This window comes from Melopsittacus undulatus, chromosome 7, assembly GCF_012275295.1.
Source record: "Melopsittacus undulatus isolate bMelUnd1 chromosome 7, bMelUnd1.mat.Z, whole genome shotgun sequence".
NCBI classification, from domain to species: Eukaryota; Metazoa; Chordata; class Aves; order Psittaciformes; family Psittaculidae; genus Melopsittacus; species Melopsittacus undulatus.
The window spans coordinates 11,343,701-11,365,791 of NC_047533.1; the positions used below are offsets into that span (position 1 = coordinate 11,343,701).

At 38.3% G+C, this 22,091-nt stretch overlaps 1 protein-coding gene across 2 annotated transcripts in view; it reads left to right on the forward strand.

Moving 5' to 3' along the window:
- ABLIM2 (actin binding LIM protein family member 2) overlaps window positions 1–21,843 on the forward strand; it is a 135,621-nt gene extending 113,778 nt beyond the window's left edge. The window contains exons 14-18 of one of the 2 annotated variants that reach the window (XM_034064919.1): window positions 3,202–3,260; window positions 5,899–5,953; window positions 7,295–7,302; window positions 7,580–7,660; window positions 20,084–21,843. In XM_034064919.1, coding sequence (XP_033920810.1) covers window positions 3,202–3,260; window positions 5,899–5,953; window positions 7,295–7,302; window positions 7,580–7,660; window positions 20,084–20,197 — 317 coding nt within the window. In that variant the 3' untranslated portion in view covers window positions 20,198–21,843. Of the gene's footprint in view, window positions 1–3,201; window positions 3,261–5,898; window positions 5,954–7,294; window positions 7,360–7,579; window positions 7,661–20,083 lie in introns of both variants that reach the window. The other variant, XM_034064920.1, reaches the window with a different exon arrangement.
- The last annotated feature ends 248 nt before the right edge of the window (window positions 21,844–22,091 follow it).

Sequence of the window (22,091 nt, forward strand, 5' to 3'; positions counted from 1 at the left end):
GAACAAGATTGTTTTATCTCGGCTAGTTACTCCAGAAAATTTACTGTAATGGTTAGATGTGATAATGAGCAGTATGTGGCTGTTGGCTTCTAGAATTGCATTTTTCCTTTATATTAAACAGAAAAAAAAAAGCAAAATAAAAAGTGTTTGGCTTTGTAACTAAGTTCATGGGAAACAGAAGCTAAGTGAAATACAGTTCTCACTGGAGTCGGTGGGTCTTGCCAGCTTGTCTGGGGCTATTTCAGCTTTATTTGCCTCTTGGGTTTCTTCCAGCCGCCACACGAGGTCTCTTGTGCCTGCGGCAGTGGTTCAGCTCTGGCAGCCTCGAGGCAGCAACTCCGCTGCAACCTGCTGGAGTGAGCCCTGTTTGCTGTCAAACTGGGCTTTATCTTGGTGCATTTTAGAACAAAACTGTCTCACCCATCCTCTCTGTAGACAAGAAGCCAAGAAATTGAACTCAGCACTGATGTTCAACACCAGCATCTTCTTCCAGGCAGGAGCAGGGATTTTGTTGCACATACATTTATTCTACCTCACACTGTTACCCTCTTTTCCCTCTGGTGTCAGTGCCATTCAAATAACAGGCAATGATAAGTTTCTTAGTTTCCAGATTGGAATATCCAAGTGATCTATCTATTTCAGTAGTCATCCCTATCTCCCTCTATCGGATGTGGAAACCCCCTGTGAGGCTGGTGGTTGATTACGTTTCTAAAGAAACACTTGCTTTTACAGATCATTTTCATTTTAGTAGCTTAAATAAGTAAAGTTTATCAAACTTCCTTTCCTGTGATGAGCTTTCATTGCCCTAGACCTATCCTATAGACCACTAGCCTGGTGGAGTTAATTTGGCCCACTTGAACACAAATGAACAAGAACACCACAAGGATTCCTCCAGGATCAACTGTCACTGCCTGAAAATACTGTCTTTTCCATATCTGTGATGTATCAGGACAGATATTTCAAACTTTTGCTTTTTTTTAACACTTGTATTAGCAACTCTAGGTCATCTTGTGATATCTATGCTTGTATCCTTCACCATCATTTCCAAATTATGAACTCTCAGCTTAAACTATAAAAGTTTGGGGTATTTATTAGTCCCCAAGTGCATTACTTTTCCCATGAATTGTTAAATCTTACCCATTTCTATTACATTAATGTTCAAGGTTATCCTAGTTCTTTATGATATCTCAATCCTCCTCCTGCCTCAGTGCTTTGTAACTCTGTATAGACAGGAAAGTTTATTAGCCCATTACTATTTTTGGTGTCCAGGTTATTAGTTAAAACATGGGGTAATTTTAACTCAACACCAGTCCATGCTGACATTTCTCTGTCAGCTCTGCTAAGTTCTCACTACCCATTTCTTTTAATTTAATTATTTCCTTACTGACCCTACAGTTCCTCTGATAAACTCCATATTCTCCAGATTTGTGTTTAATTCCATGTGCAGTCAAATACCAAACATTGTAATGACATCAAATCAGATAAGATCTGATAAAATGTATGATATGCAGAAGTTATTTCTCTTAAAGCTGCCGCAAAGTCTGTCAATGTGTCTTTAACTTATGTCAAACCAATTAAAAACTATGTGAATATAATTGATTTTCTGTTTACTTCAGTGTTTTTATTTAGTTTTTACTTAAGTTTTCTGTTGGGAGCAAACTATTAACTCCTTATGACTTTTTTTCCCTTTTTAAATACAAAAACTATAGCTGCAGTTCTCCAGTGGTGACAGGTTTTGGACTTAGAATTCAATGTGAGCTTATCGCTCCCTGTTTAAGTACAATTAAGAGCTTTGAATTTTATTTCCATCACAACTGTGATTCATTGGTGTACCCTTCCTCCATTAGCTTCCCCCCCTTCTTACTCAGTACTCTACCTTTTGTTCCTTAAAGGTGAAATACTGTTTCAGTGTTGGAGCCGTACCTAGGTTACCTTTCACCTCTGCTATGTACTGACAAAGTGTAACTCCCAGTAATCCTACTTCTTCTTCCCTTGTTCTCTTTTTGTTTGGATAGCTGGAGAACCTTTTGCTATTTGTTTTAATATCATTTTCAGTGCTTAAGTTAGCTTGACTTCTGGCAGTTCTTACTTTATCTCAGCACATTGTGAGCTCTTTGCTGATCCATCTTTTGTTTTTTCTTTCTGTATGCTTATTCCTAATAATCTCCTTAGGGTATGTATTAATCCAGTGGGGTCTGGATTCCTTTCCTGCATTCTCCTTTGGACACAGATTTGTAACATTTTTGGCAGAAATAAGTGTTGTGCATTCAGCTCTTTGAGCTAACTGATTTCTGTAACACTTTACATCAGTTTATCAAAATACCCTCTCCTGGAATCAAGAATGTTTATCACACATGTGTTTGTTCATCTTCTGTTTAATTTAAACTGATTCAGCTTGCATACAACATGATTTTTATAACCTAAAAGCTAATATGAAACGCTTTTATCCTTTCACTGACAAAAGATATTTCCAAAATCTCATATTGGATTCTCATAAGTAAGGCTCTTCGGTTGTTTCATAGTGACTGCACACAGTTTCATCACCATATTACATCCAGTTTGTTCATGGTAACACCACTTTGTCAGTCTTGTCTATCTTAAAACTTGCATTCTCTAGAGTGTTTGTACTCTCACTGATTCACTTTATCCTTTGTCATATCTTCATTTGTGCCTTTTCCTACTTAAAGCAGTAGCATAAGTTTAAAGAAAACAAAAACAAAATAGTTTTATGGATTTTTTAAAGTGCTAGGATACCAACCCTTCTTTTTTAAGAAACAAAACCAGACCACATACATGATGATCAAAAGTGATGTAACTCTAAAATGATGGTACCTTTAATCTTATTTTCAAATTATGTTTTAATACCAAATTAGAGGGCAGAGATTACACAAGCTCTCAAATCTTCTTTGCATTGCATAGCTGCATAAGGCTTCCATAAAATGAGTTCCACAACTCTCTTCATGTCCTGCCCAGTAAGGTGAGTGCATCCTGTCATGCTGTTATTTATAGACATTGTTACATATGTTCATGTTCATTAAATATGGAGAAAAGACGAGTGTTACTCAGTAATATTTCACCCTGTTAATAGAACGTACTTTTTGATCTTGTAATTGCTGTTTCTGGATGTTTTCTTGAATTCAGTAGTTTAATAAGCTGTAAAACACTTGCAAAAAATATAGCTGCGTGTTTTATCTTATACAGGATTTCCATATGCTAAATCTGCTTCTCTACCTGGCTATGGAAAGAATGGCTTACATCAGGTAGGTATACATTTAAATGCATTCTTCAGGCAGTAGTGTGTCATAAGTAGGCAGCCTAGTAACTAGTTGGAAATCTACACTTCAAAGGTGTTTTGGCTGCAAGCCCTGTCTGACAGATTCGTACCCTTGTCTGTCTTTGGGAGTAGGGCAGACTGAGGCTTCTCCTTTTAACTGTGTCCCTCATGAGCATTAGGAATCTTGATTCTCCTCCCAAAACAAAGGTCCAAAACATACAGGCTGCACATATTAATAGATCACAGTATAGCTTGAATTAATGATAGAAAGGACTAGGCCTATAATTAGGCAAGAAATTATCTTAGAGAAAAGGTGCAGCAGCCCGCTAGCATTTCTTAAACCATCTGCTCTGATTTTTTCCAATATGCATGTGTATGTATATATATGTATATACACGCAGAGTTGTCATATTTTAAGGCACTGAGAGAGCAATATAAAGAAAATGGCAGACAGCAATCTAGAAAGCAAAATACATAACAAAATTATGATACAGTCAGACTAGGCATTCTTTTTCTAATCCTTTTTCATAGTTTCTGTATGTCTTTAGGAAAAAGGCATCTTTGACACTGCAGTCTCTGTGGAGTCTGGCATTGTGAGTTCTCAGTTCATGGTGCATATATTTAAGTACAAACCCATTATGGTTAATAGTGATAAGCTATCTGTACATAGATGTCTGTGCACTTACATTTTGAAGACTGATTAGTGTCTAAATCGCATCAACAGCACCTCATTCAAATTCCCTCCTTTCTCTAAAGGAAGATGTGAAACCTGTAAAAGTTCATGAGCAGGATTAAAGTTCCCAATTTGTAAGAGTCAAACTGCAGGTCGTTGGAAAGAACTAGGAGAAAGCAACTATTGGAGAGTAGCTAAATGTATTTTTCAGTAGCTGCTGAAATGTCCATCCCTTTGAGTTAATATTACAAGGCTAATTGTTCCTTCATCGCTTCAATACCTGATTGCTTGAATTCCTTTCTTAAGGAACCCATGGCACTGCACCTTGATCAAATGTGATGTAGGCATTTTAAAGGGTCTAGGTAAACCTGACCTGAATGAAGAGTGTTTTACTGACTTTTCAGAATAACAGCTCCCAGTAACATGAAGTGAGTAAGGGACCGACTTCCACCCAGCCACAGCGCTTGGGAGGCACCGAAACCATCAGGAGACTTCTAAGAGTTGAGTCCAAAGTAAACTCCATCAGTAGTGGAGTAAGCCATAATTGTTGTCTGATGCCATGCAATATAACATGAAGGCAGCAGATGGCAGCATTTGCCCCGCCTAAGCATCCAAACTCACAGCCGAAAACTGGAAAAGTTGAAAAGGTTGATCATGGTCAAATCCTTGAGGCCAACATTTTTCTCAGAATGGATGTCCTCTGTTTGGATTGCAGGTTCATGCCAGCTTTTGTGGTTTGTCATGTTTAAATCAGCCAGCCCAGTGCTGCATAACAAAATAAACCAAAACCAAATAGTAAGGAGCCTTGCAGGTTATTGCGAGCATAGCTGTGCACACCAGTGATACCCTAATAGGCAAAAATGACAGGGAAAAAAATAATATAATAGTGCTTTTCTGCACTTCTATAATGTTTTTCATCATAGCATTAATTAGCCAGCAAGAAAAAAGACAGTGGGTCACTCAAAGCTGTAGCACATACATGCAGTTCTCCCTGGTCTTAGTGGCACCAGCAGTGTGAGGCAGACTGGAGAATGGGACAAGCTTCAGTGCAGTGTAAGTGGTTTGTGATGATGGCAGCAAGACATATGCATCACAGGGAAAGGCATGTGACCATTTCAGTCTTAACTTACGGGAACAATTGGGTTGAGTTTGAATGAGACTTAGAATCATAGAATAGTTAGGGTTGGAAAGGACCTCAAGATCATCTAGTTCCAACTCCCCTGCCATGGGCAGGGACAGCTCCCACTAAACCATATCACCCAAGGCTTCATCCAACCTGGTCTTGAACACTGCCAGGGATGGAGCATTCACAACCTCCCTGGGCTACCCATTCCAGTGCCTCACCACCCTAACAGGAAAGAATTTCTTCCTTATATCCAATCTAAATTTCCCCTGTTTAAATTTTAACCCGTTACCCCTTGTCCTATCACTACAGTCCCTAATGAACTGTCCCTCCCCAGTATCCCTGTAGGCCCCCTTCATATACTGGAAGGCTGCTATGAGGTCTCCATGCAGCCTTCTCTTCTCCAGGCTGAACAGCCCCAACTTTCTCAGCCTGTCTTCATACAGGAGGTGCTCCAGTCCCCTGATCATCCTCGTGGCCTCCTCTGTACTTGTTCCAACAGTTCCATGTCCTTTTTATGTTGAGGACACCAGAACTGCACACAATATTCCAAGTGAGGTCTCATGAGAGCAAAGTAGAGGGGCAGGATCACCTCCTTTGACCTGCTGGTCATGCTCCTTTTGATGCAGCCCAGGATATGGTTGGCTTTCTGGGCTTCAAGCGCACACTGTCGGCCAGATTGAATGCCAGTGAATACTTGATTCTTTCTCTTTCGCAAGAATCAGTATTTTGATTGTGTGGTACCAGCTGGTTTTCTTTTTTCCTTTCAACAATGTGCAGAGTGGTTTTGTGTGTTTTGCTGCTACACTTTCTTACTTTCTCTTTCAGCCTGAAAATATGGGCCAATACGAAACGGACCAGGACGCGAGCTGGGGCACGAAAGGTACCATATCATTTCTACTTCACTTCTTGTTTTCTTCCTTTGAGGATGCTTTTTAACCTATTGCTATGAAGAACTCTATTCTGAGATTCTAATAATGACAAGACAGTGACCCAGCTCAATATTAGGTTTATCACAGAGAATCTTCCTTTTATCTAACCAAACATAAATGCCTGACTGAAGTTTTGCGTTATAAAGTGGTGCAACCATGCTGAATCAATTCTAGCATCCACAATTTGTGGCAACAGCCGCTGTGGTGGTGGTCTTTTATCAAAGAGAAGAGGAATCCTGAGATAATCACTCCCCTCTTCAAGACATATCCAATTTTAAAAAATATGTCCACCCTGTTTCTTGTTTGTGCTACAATGTGGTTACAATGTACAGAATTCAAAAAGCAGTATTCATTTGCATTCATTTCTTTTGTTACAGTTTAAATGGGCTGTGAACTTAATATGAAAGTTGGGTTGGACTTTTCAATAGAGCCAAGCAATTTAGGAACATGTGTATCCTAATGGGGAAGGGTAGGATTTTGCTTCCAAGACACTTGATCTCATTTTAAAAATCTTACTCTAATGCTTCACTTTATGCCTTTGTGTTGACACAATTCTTTGTCTTTATATTTGAATAGTTAGAGGTACAAATTTTTAAAAATAGACTTCTCTCTGATTTCATTTCAGACCGTAAAAATGTCTATGAGAACATTTGCTATCCTTATTGCATTTAATCGTCATTGTAAATAGATGACCTTCTGGTAGTCATATCATATGTAGTCATATATTGATCTTATTAGAATATTCTTGTGCTAGTTTGGATCCAGGAGTCATTGTCCCCACACCCCCAAATCATCTTTTCTTCACTATCACGAAGAAAAGTGATGTCAGCCAAAGTGCAGTACATTGGTATCTTGGAATATTTTATTTACTCAATGGTTTTTGTATATGTTCCCAGTCTGATGTGTCTTTAATAATGCAAATATTTTAACTATTTTCATTAAAGAGCAATAAGGGCAGGACTTTTGGGTGACAGATTGACCTAACACTCCACAAAAGTCTCCTGTAAATAGGAATTCCCAATTTTGCTAGGCATACTGTGTAACTCAATAACATTGGGAGATAGATTTTCTCTAATAAGCCTTTGATTTCAAAGACAAGGACTATTGCTTCAGCAATAGGCATTCAGAGCATGGGGTCAAATGCTTACTAGGCATGCAGTTATCCAACAGCTATTGAAAAGGGAGAAATGTATTCGTATAGCAAATTGCTGATGTACCTAAATATTCATTGCAGTGACTTCAAAAGAAGCTTATAAATTCTAAACTGTGAACCTGTTCTCATTCTCTTGCAGAATACAAGGTAAGAAGGGCTTTTCCACCACTGGAAGAACAATCAGATTCAGCACTTCCTAGCAAGGTTACATGTGTTCCTTTTTATTTTCTTTTTATTTTATTTTATTTTGTTTTATTTTATTTATTTTATTTTATATTTTTATTTCATTAATTTTGTCTCAGTGAAATACTGGTCAAATCGGGATGCAGGAATGTACCGTTTAAATTAGTAAGTTCCCCCCACTGTCATTTCCAAATCAGAATTGGATATGGCTGGAGTTCATATGCTCTTGTCTTTTTAACAGATTTATCCTTATGAAACACTTATTGTAACAAACCGAGTTCGTGTGAAATTGCCTAAGGATGTGGACAGGACCAGGCTGGAGGTAGGAATGATACTTGCCTGATGGTCTTGAGAGTCTTTGTCCTGTCTGTTTGCCATTTTAGGTACTCCTGTGCCCAAGTAATAGCAATGAAAGAAGAGAGAAGAGAGGAATAACATTATGTATTATATTTTATTTAAGAACACTAGTATGTAGGCAATTTAACTAAAAAAAATGTAGCCAAAAACCTGGTGAGTGTCTGATCACATGATGTTTTACAAAGATTCCACTAGTTTTAGATGATTATACAAGATATTGGAATGGGATGAGTGAAAACTTGGGGTTTTAATTCCTATAAAATCATCATCCTAAAATAACATGAGTATTACAAAAAAATGTCAATATATCTTGCAAATACATGGACCTATGTTTCTGATGCACTGTCTTATTCAGCCTCTGCTTTGGCTGTGTGATCCACAGATTTACTATAGTATCCACCTCTCTCAAAGAGTTGTAGCATGAGCTAAAGAAATGCCGTTATGATTTATCATAAAGGAAAGATTAGTTTCCAAAGGCCAAATCCTGAAGTTGATGTTCAGGCAAAATTCATGAGGTGGATTTTATTTGACTGAGTAAGGACAGGAATGAATAAAGACTCACCTAAATTATTAAACTAACGTATCTTTGTGTGAATCGCTATCAGGAAGAAGAGATAGTTCAGTGGAAATTAAGTGGTAACACTACTGGACTGTTGGGAAGATAAATATTTAGATAAACTTACTGTATATTTAACTTGATAATGTGACAAGAAAAGAAGAAAGAACCTTTAATCTGAAAGTAGAAAAAGAAAAACTATGAAGTAGCAGAAAGTTCCTCATTTTAAGAAGATAATTTACCAAATTTTTATACATGTAGTATATTTGGGAAAAGGTGTTATGTTCTTAACCACTTAAGTGTGCTTGTCGCTTGATTACCCAGCAAGTGGCATTGATTTGATTGAGAGGAAAAAATAGCCTGAAACGTGTGTTCTTTTAAGCCTGGGGTATAGCAAGTCATGATAGCAATAATTAAAACCATAAGTCCAGAAAAAGGAGCAGGGAGTTGGAGGAATACTCCTCTGGACACATTCTATAAAGGATCCTTTTTACATATATTTGTGCATGCGTGTGTAGTAAAGGACAGAGTTTTTCTTTAACCACATCAGACTAGTCTGAGTCAAAAATGCAGCTCCAAATTGCTTTTTTAAGGCAATATATAGTTTGCTTTGGATGGATTGTGCCTGTCCTGGCTGCCATGATCTGTAACTCATCCACTGTCCTCAGCTGGGATCACTGTTTGCTTAACACTAGAGATGCTCAGGCTGCCTCCCACCAGGTGCCTGATGGCTCAAGAAGCCCAATCACTTCAAATATCTCTCAGAGGTTTGCAAAAAAAGAACAATAAACAAGATCTGCTTCAAACCTGCACCAGAAAAGTGATAAGGGGACCGCACTGATCCCACTGATCGCTGCACTATGTTAAACATGTGTGTCTGCAGGAAGGGCTCCTTTGTAGATGATCCTACATTTATTAGGGATTGGTAGTTTTTTAAACAATTAAATTAGCAGTGTTTTAGTAGGATTATAGCTACTGGAAAAAACAGCGGCAGCAGCTCATCTACAAGTTCGAACCATATGCAGAGCTGAGTGACAGGCACAAACTGTTCTCTTCCCTCCTGACTTCTTCCCTCCTCCTCGTCCCTTCCTTCTGCATTACTGAATTGCTGGAAATAAGTTGCTTTGCATAGAAAAACAGTTTATCATTATTTTCTCTTGTGGCAGAATAAGAAAAATATTGTAACTTAGTTGCTGACTTGTGCATTCAGCAGATTTCAGGCTCGGGCAAGACTGAGGACTCAGGGAGCCCACGACGACATGGGTTCATAGTTTTCCATAGGAACATACCAGGATTAGAAACACACACACCCCATCTGTTAGTAGAGAGACCTATCTGGCATATCTTCATATCTTTAAGCTTTTGAGGCAACACTGGGAATACCAGAAACAGGTACTATGTTTAGATATCACCTTTTCTAGAGCTCCTTTCACAGTGGAGAGTATAACTCGATGCTCATGGATCTCTAGGAGGCAAGTGATGCTCCGAGCAGATTTGCTTGCCAGCTGATCTGTTTCCATCTTGCACAGCCATGTCACTTGCGAAAGGGCTGGACAGAAATAATAAAAGTGATAGGACTGTTAAGCCAATATCCAGACTGTAGAGTGCTTTGTCTAGGAAATTAAAACAAAATAAAAAACCCTGTGTTTGAATATTCCAGCTTTATTCTGATCTATTTTGCTCCTACTGTTTCAAATCAGAACAAGCTCCTTGGTGTGATGTCTGTGGACAGGGTACAGGTGATGTCAGTGAAAAGAGACCTAGAATTGTCATGGTTTGTACCAACTATCAAACCTGAAAGCAGTTTTACAGTGTCCAGTATGATTAGAATAACTCACATGTGATGTTTCTGATTCCTTGGACTACTTAAGAGCAATAAGGCGACTAAATCTGCGTAAGTTAGATTTATTTAACTCTTGCAAATTGACTTGAAGCAGGCTCCTGTTTGTGCAACAGAATTTGTTGTGAACTTTGAATGATCCAGCACAGATGCCATGGAAAAGGCGCTGTTGTTTGTCTCTGATCCCCATTTCCAAGGGAAATCTCCTGTATCGAGTGTTCCTGTCATGAAAAGTGAACTCAAACAAATGGTATTAGCTCTTTCGGTCAAATTAAGGGAGGCTGCAATGAAGGCCTTGGCTAATGGTCAAGGACTGCAGGAGGGTGGGGTGTAATGGGTGGTAGTGTTTTCCTGACTTTGCTCTCATTGTGAGTATTTTTTAGATTATGCTTGTTGTGTAAGAAATTTATTTTAAGGATTATAAAAAATATTTTCTTATAAAAATGCATATTTTTCTAAGCCCAAGAGGTATCTAGAGATTAGGAAGGCTCAACTGGTAATAAATACATTCAAATAGTAGGAATTCTTTCTTCAAAAGCACATATATCCAAGCGTGGAAATATGTTTTTGTTTGCTCATTCTAACTCAGCAGTGGGGTAGAAGTACCCAGTTCCTCATGCTCCCCCAGGAGATGTTTATGCCAGAGGTGAATTAATACATACAGCATTGAGAACTAGTTACAATAAATGATGTGGTGATTTTTAAATGCATTACTGGTACTCTGGATATTGAGTGAATAGCCTAGATCTTAATTTAGTATTAAAGCCGATTAGCAATGCAAGGAATTTACACTCGATAAAGATTTGGCACAGGAACATTTTTAGAAGTTTCTGTCTACCATAGTGCTGTTAGCACTAACCTTAGATAAGTGGAGCAGCATTGCCATGAGCTATTTTAATGGGACATGATGAAGAATAGTTAATTCAGATAGTGTTGCAGAACAACAAAGGAGTTTGGATTATACAGTCTGGGTGAAGAAGAGGAATTACACCCTCACTGCATCTGCAGATGACACAAACTTGGGGAAACAGCAGTTGATGCTCAGGTGAGCAGAGTCTCTGTTCAGAGGGACCTGGCCAAGAGTGGAGGAATGGGTTGACAGGGACTTCATGAAGTTCAACAGAGGTAGATGAAGATTATTACACTGGTGACAGAATATTGCCATTCATCATCACAAGGTGGAGGAACAGCTCTGCAGAAAGGTACCTGGTGGTCCTGATAGAGTTGGACATAAGTCAGTAGCCCACATTTGTAGTATAGGGGTTATAGCCTTCTCAGAATTAGGCACTGGAAGGCCAAGAGACAACAGTCACAAGTTGCAGGAGGGAAATTACAGTTAGATATGAGGGAAAAGTTCCTTATTGGCAGAGTAGTGCAGTGGAACGTGTAGCCCAAGAGGCTGTGGATTCTCCATCCCCGGAGGCATACAAAACTTAGCTGGACAAGGCCTTGAGGAACTTGGTCTAATTTTGAAGTTGGTTCTGCTTTGAAGACCTCTGCAAACCTCTAATTCGCTTAGGTTGGTATATTCTGTGAAGACAAAGCCTTAACATAATTACAAAATAGGATTACTTGGTGCTCTCATTGCATTTGAAAAAGACCATAATCTTGGGACATTTTGTAAAAAAGATCATTTTATTGTGCAGGGGCTTACATATAAGTGACATGGAGCAAACTTCCCTGTTTTGGACAGCTTAAGCCCTCAGTTTCCAGGACCTAAGACATCACTGTTGTATGGTACACATTAACACATGCCTTACCTGCTGGTTTCCCAATGTTCTACATGGCCTGTTGTTTTGGTTTGGTTTTGTTTTGTTTTCCTTAAGGAAGTTGAACTTATGGACACCTTTGAAAATCTTGATAACTCTTTTAAATACTTGAATACCTTTTATGATTTAGGCCTTCAGCTCCTAAAAGCAAGCACTTGATACTTTTGTCTTAATTTGGATATTCTTTGCCTGTTGCTCAGTCGCAGCAATATGGCTCAGCGCTTGTACATCCAGATTGACAGTTCATGCCCAGCTGCATCGATTTTTGTTCCCTTTCCCCTCCTGCAGTTGTTTTTATCACAGAGTATAAGATTTCTTTTGTGGTCACAGGCTGGTAGTTTTGAAAGCCAACATGGTCAGTCTCCCATTAGGAGACCATCCTTTAGTGTTTTAATTTTTTCTTATCTTAATGTATCTTTGTTTCCTTAGCCTTTTCTTTTGAATGTCAGAGAGCTAAAAGCATTATTCATTCATGCCTATCAAATGCAGCGGAAAGTAAATTATTCCACTTTTGTTTGAGCCTGTTCATTCTTTGTTTAACAAGGATACATTGAAACAATTGCTAAGGAAAAAAGTATTCTGGAATGTTAAGTAGCAAACCTTCATCTGCCACCTTGTTCTCTTGTAAACAGAAATGAGAGATTTAAACAGGGGTGCGGTCTTGTTTGAACAGAGCACTCACATTAATTCAAGCATGCTTTTCCTTCTGAAACTGCTTGTCTGGATTTGTTTGAGGCATGACATTTTTTCCACTAGTTTTTATTCAACAATCACCCTGGGTTCCAGCCACTTGGGCTGCAAACATTGTAGGACTGGTTTCCAGTAACTGAGTGTGAATTTATAGTAGCCCCAGCTCCTAGATGTTATTCATGCAAGTAATGTTGTGTGTCCCACCTCCTCCAGAGCTCAGGTGGGGAACAACTGGCGTGCCCTGTGTTTTAACACAGAGAAGTGTAGTTTGTAGTCTGGAGCTTGGTTTGAGGTAATGGGCTCTCTTCATGATGAAGAGAGTGAAGGAGTGCAGGTCACTGACTGCAGTGCACTCCTGGAGTGAAGGAGTGCAGGTCACTGACTTCAGTGGACCTTCACACTGTTTAACGTGAAAAACATTTGTGTGGTGTTTCTTATTCTAGGCGTGTGTGTGTATTATGATCAGTGCTGGATGTCTCTATCAATTTTCAAAGCCCTTACAAAAGGAGCCATTATAAAATTAAAATATGCATTATAAATGATGTGATATGTATAAAAGCTAATCCCTGTGAGAGTGGAAATGCTGTAGAAGTAAACAGAGATTAGATGTGAAGCATTTATATTACAGATACACTAAAGCCCAAACAAAGGGAAACTGGAAAATCTGCTTTAAGAATAACGTATTTTGAGCCTAAATCTAATGAAAATTTTGAAACCCAAAATCTTCTAATATTCTCATACTTCATTAGGAATTCATATTTTTATTTACGAATTCTTTTCTTTATTATTTAACATTTTTATCAGCAGTCCACTGAAGGCGATTACATGTCAGTATGAAAAGGCTCATTTGGTTGAATGGCAGACTGATGGCACAGGTTGTTCTCAGAGATGTTCTGCATGTACCACTCTGTAGGTAATATATTGATACCCCTTAGAGAAATACTTGTATCTTATCAGTTTCTTGCATATTTATGGATGACTCAGCTGGGGAAAGTATTGCCTGTACAATGCTACTCACAGAGTATTTTGTTTGTGCCGTGTGATTTCACAAGACGTTGGATTTTCAGAACCACGTGATGGTGGAATGCTACTCTGTGAAGTTTTATGATACCCTAAAATACTAAATGAGATATAGCCACAGATCCAGGAGCCTTGTATAGATATCTGGGGTGACATCAGCACTAGGAAGAGTTTCAGACTCCTTTCCTTCTGCTTCTCTTACTCTACGTTTTAAACTTAAACAGGGGAAGTTTAATGCTGGCAATGTTCAAGGCCAGTTGGACATGGTTTAGTGTGAGGTGTCCCTGCCCATGGCAGAGGCGTTGGAAATGGATGATCTTAAGGTCCTTTCCCACCCAAACCATTCTGTGATTCTACGATTTTACTTTTCCTGGGAGCCTTTTGGGGACCACATTGATATATGGAAGCAGAGGAGAGAGGAGGATCTATGTCTCCTGCCAGGGCTTAGTTGCACAAGTGCTCCAACTGTTCTGTGTCATGACTGAGTGCACTGATCTAGCATGACCACTACTGCCTCATCCCCTAGTCAATGGAGCTGCTCTTTTGATACCTTTTATCTTTTGATACCTTTTGAAGTTCATTAGATAGCAGCTCACGCCAGTTCTTAACTTTCCCTCCCTATCACATAATTACTTAATAGTTTGAAATATTTATTGATTGTGAACCTTAATCACTCCACAGATGAGCACAGCATTCAATACTCTCCTGGAAAATGTGGCACATGGTTAATTACCTTTGTAATTAGCTATGCAGTAGGCTTAGAAGAAACCTCTGAAAAACCTGCTGTGTTCCAGCAGTGCAACAGAAAAGGGTGAAGAGTGCAAACCTTGGGGAATCAGAGATCAGAAGTGTTACAAGTACTCTGAACAAAAATGAATGAAAGTGGACAACTATTCCAAATTACAATTTATGAAACAGAGTGCACAGTAGTGCTTCAGAGAGAGACTAGCTGAAAAATTCACTATGGATTCAAATAAAGGCAATGTAATATTCAGCTGTTACTTCCTGGGAACATAGAGTAACAAAAAGCAAAAGAGGAACAAACCTGAGGTTTTAAATGACCTCTAGGAATTAGGATTTCGATTTGTCTTGTCTTCAGCTCATCACCTCTTGACATCCACTGTGCTGGTTCAGTGGTTCAGTATTGACTCATGGGGAAGTAGAGTATCGGCTGAATTTCCTACATCAGCAGGTTTTCACATGAGGACTCCCATCCAATTACTGACACAGAATAAACACGCTTGTGCAGGATGACCTAGTCACAGCTTACTGCAGCATGGCTTTAAGTTAATTGCAGTTTTCCTTCTTGTGACTTATTCACACTAATGCCATATTCCTAAATATTAGTTTTTAACATCTCTAGATTTCATTCAAAGCACAATTATACTCAAGGAAATCTCCTTGAAGTAAATAAACATTATAACTCTATTTAGAATGATTACTGGCTTTTCATCAGGTCACAGAAAAATAGAGGCAAGCTTCATTGATTTACGTTGAAAAGCATCACTTCTTTCTGAGGTAACACTGCAGCAAGTATTGGAATGTAAATTAATTACTTTTGTTCTAAGAGACCCAAAACTTGAATGCATATCTGTACTACTCATTTTAATGACTGTATTTCATAGAGCGTGAAGTTTTTCCATTATAGTGGTTGTGTTGTAGTAGAGGTTTAGCTCAGCCCTTGCTTTGCTCTGTACATCTTAATAAGAAACATTTGCGGTTTAATTCTTCCATTGTGTGTTTGTATGTTTTAGGAGAGCTAGCTACATAATTAGTGCAAGGTGTTGTCACTCTTCTTTACATAGTGCTGTGTTCTATAGGTAATATCCAGGTGAGGAATTAAAGCAGCATCATTCAATTCCCAAGCTGCAGACCATCTTTGGCCTTCCCAAAGTGGGATCCCAGGGTTGTGATCCCATATCTCTAATCCAAAACACTGTCAGTGCAGATGAGAGATTGTGCTTCTGGAGAAGATCTCCCCTCTTTGATACAAATCCACTGCTGTGACCTGTGGACACATCTGGTGGATCCTCAGCACTTCACTGAACTTGAGTTCCAGTGTTTTCTTGATTTCCTATGCAAACTGACACAAAATGCTATCCAGAGAAAAAGATTGAGCACTGTTGACTTTACAAGCCTCAGATTAATACAGTTTCATCAGAACAATATGATGCAGTTGTCCTTTCTAGTTTGGCAATTTCATGCTTAAATATATCCAAAACGCTGGTGGTATGATGCTATGAGCTCTGCTACAGCAGTCTTTTTAGGGAAGAACTGCCTTTAAACTGTTTACCTTATCTTTTAGCAAGGTTTTCAGGTAGCATCATGTTAACATCACAATACAGCTTCCAAACTGAGCTTCCTTAAATAGTCAGTTCAGACTGAGGGCAGAATGGGGCTGTAATCTAGTCCTCTGCACTCTCCTCAGTGTCGACAACACGTTCAGCTTTGCCGCTGATTCAGTGCATAAGGGTAGATTGAGGTAGGCTGCCTAAATACAGCCAAGTTGTCACAAAGGGAATTAAGAATCAGTTACTAGCACACTGTAAAACACACAGATTTCCTATGTAAACAAGGCTAACAGTAGTAAAAAAAAGGAATGAATGTTACTTTTACTAATAAGCCTGGCCATTCCTTTAATGGCCCAATGATGCACTATTAACATAGCTGGATATTTTAAGCTGATCCAGTCCTAAAAGAAAAATGTTCTTGGCCTTGTAAAGTAGCTTTACACACACATCTTCCCTCATACCTCGAGATGAATATCCTCCCTATTCCCCATGCATGATTTTCAATTTCCCTTCTTTTGTTTAGCTAATGAGACAAGGTAACGCTTCAGTTAAGACAAATTAATATTCAAGTAGCTGAGAAGAAAGATAAATCAAGCTGAGTTCTTAGTGGTGATTTTCTCTGCCTTTGTTTGGGAAGAGCTGCAGGTCTTAAAGCTATAAGGTTTAGGAAAGTCCTAACAATAGTGCAGACAAAATTTAACATCACACATAGGAAGAAAAGTATGAACATAAACTTCCCACACTGGCCTTTTCCCATGGTGTTTGGACCCTTCAAATGCTTGTAGACATTTACCATACTTTCCCTTAGTCATCATTTGGCTAAGCTTATACATACTTAGTCCTTTTAGTCTTTCCTCATAAATCAAACTCTGCAACCCATGATCACTTTTGTTACTTTTATCTGAAGCTTTGCCAGTTTGATGACATCTTTCTGGAATCAAGATTTATTCCAAAATTTGCAGACAGCACTGTAATCATTGCTGTTTCTAGAGTCAGTCCCAATGCTAGAGCCCCTTATGCTTAAGGAAGGAATGGTTGAAGTTTCTGAGATGCAAGAAAATCAGTGGGAATTATGCTACACTGAGCACAGACTGGTGTCCTCAAAGAGGGTTCAGACCAAAGGGGAAGTGTTCCCTTCTACTAGAATTAATTTTCCATGTAGATAATGCATTGATGGAGTAAGAAACTTTGCTAATATTGGAGTCTGATTGTTAGTCCTTGAGACGAGGGACAGTATGCAGAGGAGAATTAAAAGCAAAGAAACTGTCTAGTGGAATAGGAGGTGGAAATTAGTGAGCTTGTGCTTCCTCCATCTCAGTCTTTGCTGATACATTCCTGATAGTACATCTCAACTTCTTTAGACCAGGCGACATCAACTAAGAACTTCTTCGAGGAAAAAAAATGGTGCCAGTGTAAAACAAAACTTCAGTGTTATTAGAAATGAGTGCATGAAAGGAATGAAGGTGATGTCATCTGGGTACAAGCAGAGGAGCAGAGACACATCTAATTTATACTGGCTTGGACAGATGATGTGGAATGAAAGCTTGCTATGCTCAAGGACAAAGTAAAATGATAAATGGCAAAGTATGGCCTTGGAGAGGAAAGGGGTAATTGCAGAGCTTGTACTAAGATTGATTCCAGGCTTTGTTGGGAGGTTAAGATGTAGCGAGTATTTGGCACCCTGAAGAAAAGGTCCGAGGCCTGACATAGGGCTTGCTGACTCCCTACATTGACTTTCAGTATTGAAAGGGATCTAATGAGGCCACAGCAGCTTTTAGAAAGAAATGGTGTAATTTGCCTCAAGAAAAAAGTAGTGAAAATATTTATTTTGAAGTCTTACATTTCCTGTGGTTTTAGATGATAGGCAGAGTGGATTTACCTTAAGGGTATAGGCTTTCTGATTTTCTCTTTGAGTATGGACTACAGTTTGTCACTGCTTTCTTCTGAGTGAGAGCACATCTGAAGTCTTATCCACAGTCTAGAAAGTAAGATAAACAAAAATATGACACACTTTGCTCATCCATACTTCTTTTTTAATCCCACAATTTACAGACATGCTGAAGTTAAGCTTGCTCATATTTGTCCACTGGGTTACCAGGAAAATATAGGAGGAAAAGAATCAATGCAGAAAGAAGTTACTTTTTCTTTCCAGACCCAGTAGAATTGCATTCTGCCAGTGAGATACTGTTTCTAAAGTACATTGTCAGATGTTGCTCATTTCCATGCGAAACAGGATCTTCATTGCCAAATATGCATGGCGTGTTTGTTCCATGCTATGCATAGTGCTTATGGTGGGTTGCTGTCATTGGTCAAATGAAAACTGAAGGCTCAGTTCCAAAGTCTTAGTCACTATTGTTCTGAATCTGTGGAATCTCAAGGGAAAAAAGACCAAGGCTGTCCTTTTTCAAGAAATTAGAAGAGCTCAAGATGACTATTCAAGGTAATTAAATGTAGCGACTTCTTACAAACAGTTTAATTAGTTTTCCTGGAGTAACTTACATTGCAAAGATAAACTCATTGGTAAAAAGGAGACAGTAAAATTTTGCTTTCAAATCTGCCAGAAAAAAAAAAAAAAAAGCTTTGTAAGTAGGGCCAATGGGGCTGTGTCCATTCTGCTCAGGTAAACCATTGTGGGATTACCAGGGCATATTAGCATGCTCCATGCCATAGTTTTGGCTAATAGCAGCAAGCACTCTTCCAGACAATGCTAGGACCCACTTCAAATGATAGGCAACCTATTTAAATTACTGATAAAAACAGTCTGCGCAGTGGCTCCACTTCCCCTGGCTAGCACTGCGTTCCTGACTTTAGCATCTTGCATTCAACATTTGCTCATAGCATTATTCATGTTTGCAAGAAACATATCTCCTTTAAAACGACCCTTCTGGGTGGCTTGCCAGCATACATCTGAATAATATAAATAATGTGGACTAGATGGTGGTTTTGAACCTCCTCCAAGTGATGAGGACATTGAACCCAGGTTTCTCACATCCTGAGAAGTTCTGCAGCCAGGAGGTAGTACGATTAAAGGAAAGGGCCAATATCCTTCTCTTGAAATAACACAGTTGTCTATAGTGTGATGATCCTGATCTGCTGTGTGAGGCATATCCAAGCATTTCTTGTGCTTAGCAGCTTTGGAGGACCTAATTTTTGAATGCAGAGCATACTTCAACAGGCGCTGAGGGGCTCAGGCTGGAGCTGCCTGGATGTGCTGGGAAGGAGAACTGCTTCTGGGAAGCTGCAAGGCAAAACTTCAGCTGGGGATGAGAGGGTTAGATTGCAGGGCTGGTCCCAGGTTCCAGAGAAATCTTTGTGGAAGAGGAGAGTCTGTGTTTAAAAATTACAATTTGTAATTCTCATTGCACTACATCTGGCCACTTCAGGCAATGTCTGCTCTCACATCAGAAAGAGAGAACCATAACTGGTGCTACTGAAATGCTTGAGCAAGAGTTTGTCCACAAATAGCAGAAGAATTTTGTATGATATGCATTTCTTATTCACACATTTATCTTTTCTGCTTTTCCTCTGTGTGTACAAATAATTGTTAGGTAATTGTTATTCTACATCCTTCCAATTCTTTATGTTGGTATTCTCCTCTTTTCTCTACCCCTCTTTTTTAAAAAACTATGAACCATGAAAACCTCAAATAAAAGTGTAGTTCTTGGCATCTAAAAAGAAAAAAAAAACCAAAACTTTATCCAGCTTGGACTTCTGATATGAGTCTGTCCCCATGGTTGAGCGCATTTTTGGACTTAAGAATTTAGCAGTGTGCCTTCTCCTTTGTTACAAGGCTGTTATTAGTGGACCAGTGTGGTGTCCACCACTCTCATTAAAGATCAAGGCAAAATAAACCCAACTCTGAAATTACATTGTTATAATTCTCTTTAAAGTCCTGAAATAACTTAAATTTGTCTCAGTGTGCTCTGTTATCAAGCACCATGTGTAAACACATCTTTTCCCCTGAGAACCATAGCTCTGCTCAGTTGGAACTGTATTGAAAAGATTGTATTTTTTTCAAAAGTCATTACTGCCGTGAATAATTTCATTTTTCAGCTACTCTGAGTGTATTTGGTTTTGATGTAGTCTTTTCCAGAACCAATTTGGGAATTTAAATGCAAATCCTTATGCATTATTTTGTGGTGTGTTTTAAAACTTAGACAGGGAAGAAATATTCCTGCACAGAGATGAGCTTAATGATACCTTTTGTATTTTCATTTTCAAGAGGCATTTGTCTCCTGAAGAGTTCCAGGAAGTCTTCAAAATGAGCATTGAGGAATTTGATCGTCTGGCACTTTGGAAGCGGAATGATCTGAAGAAAAAGGCCCTGCTTTTTTAGACCCTCCCAGATAAAATATGTGCTTACTCAAAACAAAAATAGTCTTGCCAGAACTATCACATGCACTTGCTGTTGAACCATTGTCCAGCTTCATTGTGTTAGTATGTGTCAGGGGAAACAGGACAGATTAGATGGCAATGTGTTGGAATACAGAGAATTTGCTAATCTTGCATGACCAGCTGGTTTTGTCAGTAACTCCTGGTCCTACCCAGTTTACAACTTGCAAAAAATCTAGCTTTAAATTTATTGTTGCTTGCAGTTATTGCTTGATGCAAATGGAAATTCTGAAAGGAAGAGAAAAAAAGTGTAGCTGTGACAAAGGAAATACATCCAACATTTTGTTCCATTAAGTTTTACAACACAATTTTTACAAAGTCAAGTAAGTAAGGAATATAAAATTCTATAACAGGGAATTACATGCTATTAAAAACATGGTAAAAGCCAAAGAACAGCATGTCCTCAAGCAACTATTGCAATTGTTTATGTGTGGTACTTTTTAAGAATGAAAGCAAAAATATGGAAGCACCTTAATTCTTATATTTAGACACAGCCTACTCTTTGAAAGGTCATATTTGTCTAGAAGGTAACTAGCTATCTTTAATTACAACACAAGAGTTTTTATTTTATTAAGAATATATTGTGACATAAAACAGTTATAATGACTAAAATGTATACAGAGCTACTTAAAAACTTAGTCCCATTCATCTGGAAAACTGAAGCCTTATACAAAACTGGTTTAAGAGTATATTGTGCCAGTTAACTGTATTTTCCTGCTAGTTTGGGGTTTTTTGAGAAGTTTTTTTTTTACATTTCATGCTGATAAAAATACCATGTAATCTTAATTATATGTAGATATATCTATCTATCTATCTATAAAAGAATTATTTTCATTAACATATGTCCTAATTAAAGACATTCTTACTTTCTCCACTTTCTGGCTTTACATGCTAAGCCATGAGAATTGAGATGGCAATTGTTAGGTGTAGAAATGGAACAGTTCAGCATAAAATGTAACAAAAAAAGCTTAGTGTGCTCTATCAATAATACATCCAATTATAATCAAATATATAAAACCATCATGCACTACTATTTGCATGTTTCTGTGCAAATCAATTTAAAAGAAAACAAACCTATGTGATACTGATGCAGTACCTTGGAACTATCTTAAATAACAAGCAAAGCTAACAAAATCTAAGCATTTGATATGAGCGTTAGACCTTAATATCTCTTCCAGCTGAAAGACTGTATTAAATATAATACTTTCATATGGTCAGAAGTATGGTTGCTGACAAAGAATGTTTTAAAGTGAGTTGCTAGTTTCGTGTGATACTAAAAGAGCATAACAAAAAGTACATTTTTCAGCCATGTGTCAGTATTCTGCATTTTTACTGCCTTGAATGTTTGTACTCACTTCCTACTTCACTATGTCTTTTTGCATTTCCTTAAAGTAACTGGTTAATATATGCACTACAACACACTATTTCAACTGACTCAGCATTGGAAAAACCATAGCATTGAATGTGTCTTCTTCGAACTAACTTTGAAAGTCCATGCTGTTGGAAATTAATATTTTCTCATGACCTAAATGTTTTGTCTGATGATACAAATGTTTAAAAAATTCATTAAACAAAGAAAGAACTAAATGACTTTGTTATGAATGTGTGTATAATTTTTAGATTGTACTGCTGCTCTGGACAGGGTCTTCCCGTGGTATTAATGTAAATGCCATGTATTTTGCATTCGATATGCTCACTAAGGAGGGCGTTAAGTGTAACTGTGAATGTCAAGTTACTGTGAAGTTGGCCATGAATTAAGCAATCCATTAAGCAATTGTCACATCTGACCAAGCAAAAGCTGCTTATTGGTGATACTCAGTGTGCAGAACCATTAGCCA